Source organism: Fulmarus glacialis, unplaced genomic scaffold (genome assembly GCF_000690835.1).
Source record: "Fulmarus glacialis isolate BGI_N327 unplaced genomic scaffold, ASM69083v1 scaffold24783, whole genome shotgun sequence".
NCBI classification, from domain to species: Eukaryota; Metazoa; Chordata; class Aves; order Procellariiformes; family Procellariidae; genus Fulmarus; species Fulmarus glacialis.
In genome coordinates this window covers 1,396-10,588 of record NW_009203929.1, presented here as the reverse complement: position 1 = coordinate 10,588, position 9,193 = coordinate 1,396, and the positions used below count along the sequence as shown (strand labels likewise).

At 36.9% G+C, this 9,193-nt stretch overlaps 1 protein-coding gene across 1 annotated transcript; it reads right to left on the bottom strand.

The window, feature by feature from the left end:
• Positions 1–1,329: 1,329 nt before the first annotated feature.
• Positions 1,330–8,476, bottom strand: THAP5 (THAP domain containing 5). Its single transcript, XM_009574809.1, has 3 exons — positions 8,412–8,476; positions 6,542–6,731; positions 1,330–2,596 (listed from the first exon to the last, which is right to left on the bottom strand). Exons 1-3 carry the CDS (start codon positions 8,474–8,476, stop codon positions 1,631–1,633), a joined length of 1,221 nt encoding a protein of 406 aa, XP_009573104.1. The 3' UTR covers positions 1,330–1,630.
• Positions 8,477–9,193: the final 717 nt, after the last annotated feature.

Here is a 9,193-nt window from a genome sequence, read left to right as displayed (position 1 = left end):
AGGCATGTTCTTTTGTTACAGGGACAGCACTCTCTAATAAGAGGGAAAAAAACGAATATGTCACAGAGTCCCAGTAAATAATTCATCACATTATAACTTACGTTTATCTGCTTTAGGAATTTTCCCAAGCACATCCTGTGCTTAGAGCCTGAAAGAAGTTAACAAGTTGAAGGACAAAATAAGCCTATTACAGTGGTTACTGATACAGACTAACCTCTTACATCACTGTGCTTTAGCAGACCAACTTCTAGGCAGCAACTCTGAACCTCAAAAATTTTCTGAAATATGACTAGTTGGAGGCCAGCTTTGTAATTAGTGTTGCTTGATCCTCAATTCCTTATGGAAAGATTACCAGAACAGTTTAGAACGTGTCTGATATACAAGTAACAGACTGCAAAGGAACCCATTTGCTCCAGTTCTGGACTGAACTGGTGATGGTGACACAATTTTTAAATAAAGGAAAATACATCCAAGTCCCTCAAATAATCTAATCATTATAGAATAGACTAGACTAGTTCAGTTGGAAGGCACCTACAATGATCATCTAGTCCAACTGTGATGTACAGTTGGGACTAGATGATCTAGTATTAGTTGTACAGTGAACTCTAGATCTAAGTGGTGGCATGCAGACAGAATAAGCAAAAAGTATTTAAGCAAATTAATTTCCCTCATAATGAATTGTCAGTATCTTTCTACTGTATAGTATCCTGTGCACTAGAAAGAGTTAATAAAATCAATAGAGGAGTGGATTTTTAGTCTTGTAATTCCATTTCTTGAAGAGTAAGATACAGAAAAATAATGAACCAGACTCTGCTACTTTCACTAGTAATTTGCTCTGCAAAGCATTGTTTTCTTCACTGTATTATTAAGGGTATATGCATTACCCAGCTATACATTGTAAGAGGATCAATACAGAGCAGATAGCACTCACTTACAGTTAGAGCTTTCCCTTTTACTATGAGCAAAAATATCACTATTTAAGAGGGTTCTTTCCATTTGAGCTGAATCATCCAAAAAAAGAGATGGACCTGTTCACTGTAACAATATTCTTAAAGAATTTTTGTTCCTAGAACTAAATGAAAGGAAACACCTTTTATTGCAGAAACAATTTTAATAAGGTCAAAGCGTACAAAAAACTATAAGAATAAATGTTAGATGAACAGATTAAAGACTAATTGTGGCCTCACTGGACAATGTGTATTACATACCTCATTACTCATTTGAAAGAGATGCTTTTTTTTTTATTTTTTTAAACAACAGTTTTATAACTGTCCATCCTACATGCTTATTCTGTCCATTCTAGTGCTGCCCCAAATGCAGGAGTTGCATGTTTCAGAGGAGCCTGCAGCTAGAAAGGTTTAAACTATTTTTATTGATTCAATTAATATACTTTTTAACAAAACTTTAACAGGTTTTATTGGTTTTTAAAGCTTACTTGCAAGTCATGTTTTATAGGCAATATTCTACCACCTAGCTTTGGTAGTGGTTGATGTAACATTTTAAAGAGTATTTGCTATTCACACAATTTGCATTAGATGTTTGAAATACCATGACTGAAACAAAAGTTAATTTGTCCAAAAGGACAGTCAGAGAGGCTAAAAAGATATTTTAGAACAACCATCGAAAGCCTTTACTGTATCATAGTCACTTCAAGTGTTGTAAAGCAGTTTTCTACAATCTTTAGCTTTTCTTCAGAAAGCAGGTTTTCTTGCTTCAATTGTCCAATAAGAGCTTCCAAGGACCTGAGTCTCCCCAAAGTTTTTATCTCCTGCATTTCAAGTAGAGTTATCTTAGAGTGAAGCTTTGAAATTTTTTGCCAAAGGTGATCTCTGTCTATGTCTTGTTTGCAGTATGAATGCTCAGTTTGTAATACTTCACTTCCACCATATGGATTCATATATACAGGTTTATCGGTTTCTGTCTCCTCTGTGTCAAGAAACTCTTGCTTAATAGGCAGGAAAGAACTATTTACTGTTTCAGGCTTTTCTGGACTCTCAGCTGGCACAATAATAGCAATGACAGATTCTTCACTTCCACTGAACTGTTCAATAGTTTGTGTGACTGTACTCAGAAAAACTGCATTTTCACTAGGCTGTACTTCAACAGAGCAGCCTACAACATGAGAGTTAGGATTTTCAATTGCATAGTCAGTAATTGAACCTAAAGCATTTTTCAGTTTCAGAGATGAATTCAAGTAGTCAGGGTCTGTAAATTGCAAGACTGTGGCTGTACAACCTACTGGATCCTCTACAGAGGTATGAACATTGGTAGCTTCCACGCTCTGGACTGCTGCTGCCATTAAAATAGGATTAGGTTGATGTGTATGCTGCTTAGATGAATTATCAAGAACGACACTGTCTGCCTGAAAGTCTTCTCCGTTTTGAAGTTGCAGTTTTTGAATTTGTAAAGGTTTACTCAATGCAGTTGAGCAAACTACTTCTACTTTTCCATCTATGTTTTCTGCAATTACAGGATTTTTCTTTGGTGTACAAGGTTCAAGTGATACAGATGCTTTCTCTGACACTACATTTGTATTTGTTTCTTCCAGGTCTTCTCTCTTTATCTCTTGTGGGCTGTTGTGAGAAGAATCTTTTTCCTGGAGGAAAAAAAACCAAAACCAACCACCTTGTAACTAGGAAATCAGTTGAGCATAAAAAAAATTGTGCAAATCTCATTCTATAGCACGGTACTGCATAAGGAGTAATTTAGATGAGCACTGTTCAAAAATTACACCAGAGACCTGAAAATTCATGTAAGCGTCTTCCATAACTTTGCTTCAGGTCCTAAATGTTAGAATACTATTTTAAAGTTCTAAAGGCAATAATACTTTTTTTTTTCTTTTTCAAACTCCAAGAAACTTTATTGATTTACCTGAGTCATCGCAATTTTAAAAGCACTTGAAGACAAATCTGTCTGACAAAGACTGGCTAGCGTCTCCTATTACCACCCGAAACATTGTATTAAATATATGTATATTAAATATACACAATACAAGATTTTTGCATTAAAGATGCAACAAAGTTGTTTTAGAAAGATACAGCAAATTTTTAGTCATGCGGTCTACAACAACAACAAAAACATTATGAACACAGGCTTGCAGAATAGTGAAACATATACATGCACAATGACATAGGCTGATTTTTAAACGAGCAACAAAATTCTGACAAATAAACTTTGCAATTCATAAAAAAGGAGAACTTTTTTTTGGATGGATAAAAATCTTAGCAGAAGGATACAATTTTAACAGCACTTTAAACAGAAGTTGTTACTGAAAGAGGGACAATTTGAAGCTTACCCTTTTTTAGCTGCCTTCTCTTCCCCTCCTCCACATAAACTACATCATCACGATTAGATTTAAGATCAGTATCCAAACAAGCTTTTTAGTATGTCAGTCAGTGAAACAAAAATACACTAATAGTCAGTGTCTTATTTTTTTCTAGTAGGCTTGATTATGAAGAGACCAAGCTGTACTCATGTTAGGCCTGTGGACTAAAAAACAAAACCAAAACCACCCAGAACAAACAAACAGAACAAGAAGCAACTTTAACTTTGCTAACTAAATATAGGCCAGGCAAAAAAACCAGGATAGGTGGGAAAAAAAGAAAAAAAAAAAGAAGGGGGGAAAAAAAAAAAAGAGGCCAGGCTGAAAAAACAGATCATGATGGAAAAGATAATTTCAAAGTGTATGTTCATAAAAGTATGTATGTGGTCTGAAGTATCCTGTCCTGGTTTCGGCTGGGATAGAGTTAATTTTCTTCCTAGTAGCTGGTATAGTGCTGTGGTTTGGATTTAGTATAAGAATAATGTTGGTAACACACTGATGTTTTAGTTGTTGCTAAGTAGTGCTTACTCTAGTCAAGGACTTTTGAGCTTCCCATGCTCTGCCAGGTGCACAAGAAGCTGGGAGGGTGCATAGCCAGGACAGCAAACCCAACTGGCCAACAGGGTATCCCATACCATATGATGTCATGCTCAATATATAAACCGGGGGGAGTTGTCTGGGAAGCAGGGATCACTGCTCGGGGACTGGCTGGGCATTGGTCGGCAGGTGATGAGCAATTGTATTGTGCATCACTCAGTTTGTATATTCTATCATCATTATTATTATTATTTTCCCTTCCTCTTCTGTTCTATTAAACTGTCTTCATCTCCATCCACGAATTTTACTTCCCCTCCCAATTCTCTCCACCATCCCACCGGGAGGGGTGGAGTGAGCGAGCGGCTGTGTGGTGTTCGGCTGCCTGCTGGGTTAAACCACAACATATCCTAAATACATTAAACTTGTAATTCGATTTTACATGAAACTTCAGTCTTAAAAGGACTGAAAAATGTATACAAAAATAGAATTCATTTGGTCACCTTTATCTTTTCAAAGGTGATACTTAATATCACATCAATCTTAGGGATTTTGAGAGAATGAAGTATTTCCCTTTCTCTGTTCTACCAGCAGCTGAAAAAGACCTCAGACTAAATATTTTAACTAGACATGAAATAAATTAGGGAAATGTCCCCCAAATCCTTGCCTACCAGAACTGCCATTAAGGCTGAAGGAAAGGCACCAAAACACCTCTCAGGATAGAGCTGCTTGAAGATAGACCTTTACTTTCATTGAAAAGCTTCCTTGTCCATCAGACCCTGCCCTCACAGTCTTATGACAGTCTTCAAAATAAAAATCCTTGCAAACTAATGTAGAATGGTTACCGATATTGAAATGCAGGCAACTAACACTACTCTTGAGACACAAACATTCTTTATTTAGAAGAAGAAATAATATGAAATCTTTCCTGAAGAATCATTAAGCATTTCTGGGAAGATATCCTTCACTTGCTCCGTAATACATAAAGCAAGGTGGTGATGAACAATACGCAAATATTGCAACTCCTTGCTCTCAGCTTTCCAAACCAAGGGTTTATAGACAAATGTTGAAAGGCAGCTTGGGACCTTAGCTTCTTGTTCCTCTACATTAACTCAGGAACACACTAACAAGGGATTCTCCCCCAGAATAAGGAGAGCTCCTTCCCCCGTCTTTGTGAACATTCAGTCTATGTAGAAAATTTGGGTTTAGGGCAACTACAGAACCAGTGGCCAAGTCGATGGATATTGTTGATTTGCTGAGGTGGTCACTGACAAGATGTCTTGATGTTTAGAAAAGTGCAGTCAGAAGCATGAGATTAAAAAAAATAATGCCAGAGAGAGAAGTGAGACCCCAGGAAAGCAAGTTCACAGTATCACGGATATGAAGAACTGGCATCTCTTTTCTTTTGATAGCAGGGAAGTGATGGATACATTGAAAGGAAGCATAGAATATTCTTTTTCCAAACTGGATAAATCTATCTGGGATTTCCCAGATATATATTGCTGATGCAAAAGTAATTTAGAGAAGCCATTGGTATGCTCTTGGCAACACCACTGCATAAAAAGTTTGTTACCCTCGTAACTCTACTGTCCATCTTTGTAGGTATACTATGACTGGTCTATGGTCACATGCAAAACAAGAAAGAATGAAAAGGAGGGAAAAGCCAACTTTTCTTTAGGGGGAAATCACATAGTTTATCTGTAATTGCACGGAAGCACAGGGCAGCAAAATCCAGTTTCAAAGGTAGGGCTCCCTGTTGCAATAACAGCATAGGGAAGTGAGGGATATATTGAAGCAGGGTGGGGGAGTTGGAAAGAAAGATATTTATTACTAAGTTAATACTGCCATAAATTGCAAGATTTTCTATTTTTATATTTCAGAGATTTATCAAGATTGCTTTTCACTCTACAGAGTCAAAAGCCGTCTGGACAACACTTGAAGCTATCCAAGAAGACAGAGAACTTCATGACTAAAAATAAGTTGTTTTGTAAAATTAATTAGCCACACATTTCAGTTTCAGCAATTTAGCCTTAATTCCAGTCCTTCCATTTCTCCCACCTCCAACATGATGATCCAGAGGAAGATAGTTATGGGCGAGAAGAGAATTAGCATAGTTTTGATCAAGATTAGGTGCCTGTGTAGCACAGTATTTTTATGTAACCAATAGTACAAGTCTGTGAAAGAAAAGATGGAATAGTCTGTGTGTGATATCTTTAACAGCCTACACTCCTGAGTTCTTAGGTGTTGGAGAGGTTAGGGACAGGAAAGAGAAATGTGTGGTTTGAAACCAATACATTCGAAAGCCAGTATTTATGTACAGTTAATAAAAGGCCTTAAAAGAACATTAAAATATTAATTAAGAGTAATTGCACAGGAAAAAAATATTTAGAATCATAATATTCTCATAGGAATTTATTTTCCCATGGAAAATTTCCTATCGGAAATGCTTCTGTAATTTCCAGTTAAAAAAGATATTGAACCTCCAGTCAAAGTATGGGAAGTTGTTCTTCCTTTACACTATGGAATCACATACTCGTTTTGTGTCAGTCCCATTGACAAAATATTTCGATGGATGGGAATTCTGTTTTTAAAATAAAATATGAATATATTACAAATAATTAGAACATCTGTATCACATAAATAGTTGGTTAGCTTTGTACAATAAAAAAGATAGGAATACGTTACCTCATCACCTGGAGAAGAGAAAATTGTTGGTACAGCAGTATGTTTCAGGTATCGTATACCCCATCGCACATCAAGGGAATCGGGGGTAAAATGATCACTGCATAGAAGCTGGTGCTTACTTGGAGTCCATGCATCTCGTTTCATATTCCGCAGCCATTTCTCAAGTCTCTCTTTATCATGAAGTGGAAATCTTTTTTAAAGCAGTTGAAAAAAACAAACAAAAGCACAGACAAAAAACCTTTTTCTTTCTTTCTTTCTTCTTTTCAAATAAAGAATATCTCATTGTTCCTTACAAGGTAGCCTTTCCTTACAAAAAGATTAAAATAATCCTTTAAAAAAAATGTTAAATATGAAATGCTAATCAGGATGTCACTTAAACATTAATCCAATAATTATCCAAATTATTTCTCATTGGATATTTGCTCCAGAGTTCAGCAGCAGAATTTCTGTTGATTTCTGCTGGCCAAGATGTTTTAAAAGGCTTGATCCTGCAACACTTGCTCAGAAAGTAGTTCTGCTGAAGTCAGACGAAATACTCTGACTTCATTTAAAAAAAGTTAGGTCTGGTCCTCATTTTAGAAATAGTATTTGTGGAGCTTTTTTGTCTTACTAGACACAATTAGTAAGAAAACCTTTTGTTACTGTTTTTTGTTTAACAGAGTGTCTCTTAATGTATGTCATACTTCAGATTATCTGATAACTTGGAAATGTGAATATTTCCAGTGCAAGATTCAAATTCTGTTCAAAAAGTAAATACACACAAATGCAAAGCATTTCTATATTTTGTGTTTCAGCAATTAAGTTTTCGTACAGCGTTGAGAGCCCATTCAATATTATGTGATCCGTGACTAACTTTTCAACCATCTAACCCACTTCAAAAGGAAAATAAAGAGTGTACACGTTCATAAAAAAAAATTAAATCAATTTTGAAAATATATGCGAACTGTCAGATAAATTACATGGGAAAGAGAACTAAATTAAAAGAAAGCGTGTGAAGATATGTAATTTACTTAATGAATCATGATACACAAATTAAAGGGAAATTAAAGGCTCATTATGATGCATGTACCGTCAAGCTGTTATGGTAATGGCAACATGAACATTCAGACCACTATTGGTTCTCATCTCTTACCAGACAGATATCAGGGTATTTGAAATGTGCTGACAGATTTCCCTCGTGCATATCTTTCTTTCAACTCTAGCATATAAACACATACGATACATAAACCACAACTTGAATTCTGAGCACTGTTAAATGACTACTGTTAAGAAAGCAATATTCCTTAGAATCATGAACAACAATAATTAAAAAAAAAAACAACTCTGCTTTTGGGTATATGAAACGGTGAGAGACAGATTCATGTAGTCATTAAACCTGACCTGATCATAACCGTAGGATGTAAAAATTATTAGCTGTTGGCAGTATGATGGACAACAGAAACATCGAGACGTGAACAAGTGCCTACAGACTCTTTACAAGAACCATTTTATTTTACTCCCTAAATAGAAATGGGGCATTCCTAATTCCATTTCTCTTGCCTTAGCTCTTTTTTCCTTTTAATTAATAATCGGTTCTTTTCGTAATGTTTATTACCATCTGTTAATGGAACTTCAATGCACAAAAAATTTGGTTCTGCAGTGAGGTATTCCCACACAACAGAAGCTGGGGAGAGAGCCTGGAATGCCCAGTGTCACCCGAATGCTACGAAAGACACCAGTCAGTTGGGCTACTTCTTGGCAAACCTTAGATCCCACCCTCAAACCTCTGAAGCTGCAGGTTTCCCCAAAAGCCGCACATGGCAATGACTCGCTTATGCAGGTCCACAGTGTTCCAAAACTGCAAACTTAGCTGATTTTGAGAGAAAGATACCTGAAATTCACAGGATAAATGTGCATGTCTTCACCCCCTCCCCAATCTTTTGAATTTGTTGCCATTTGAGTTTTGAAGTTACCAAGGAAACAGAGTAAGCTTTTGATGCATCTGGCTCCGAGTGTCTGCAAGAATGCAAGGAATAATGCTAGCAAGAACACGATAACCTCTCAAGGACAGGTTGGAGGTTCAACCTTTTCAAATCCTGCCTACTTACTGTACAGCCAATAGCAGCATTACACATACTCCACAGCACGCCCCACGAGTAACAGAGCTTAGCCTGGGATGTTACTACACAGGTCCAAAGAAGGCTCTCAGTAAGAGGATGGCTTCTTTCGATTGAAGGTCATGTTATCAATCGCACCCTCTCCAAGAAGGGCTTGAGAACATTTGCTTCCACTGCCGTTACCCTTGCACCACAGCACTCACTGCCTTCCCCACAGTCAGCCTGCTTCAAACGGGAAACAAAACAATCTGTAGTGAAAGACAATGTCTGGTAGAGAAATTTATTATTTTAGCTTAAGGGCAACTTTGCCAAAACCTGCTCCTGCTCTCAATATCCCCTTACTCATCATCAGAATCTGTTGTCTGGTGTAAACAAGACAGAAAAAACGGAAAATGGAAAGAGGAAGCGAGCAGAATTTATTCAGGAGCTCCCATTGCTGTACAAGTCAGAGAGATGAAGAAATAAAACAAAGAAGGGCAGTTAGGCCAGCTGAGATTAAGTTGCAGTAAAAAAGTTCAGAAGGGCTCAGACCCAAAACCACAGAGCAGCAGAGGGT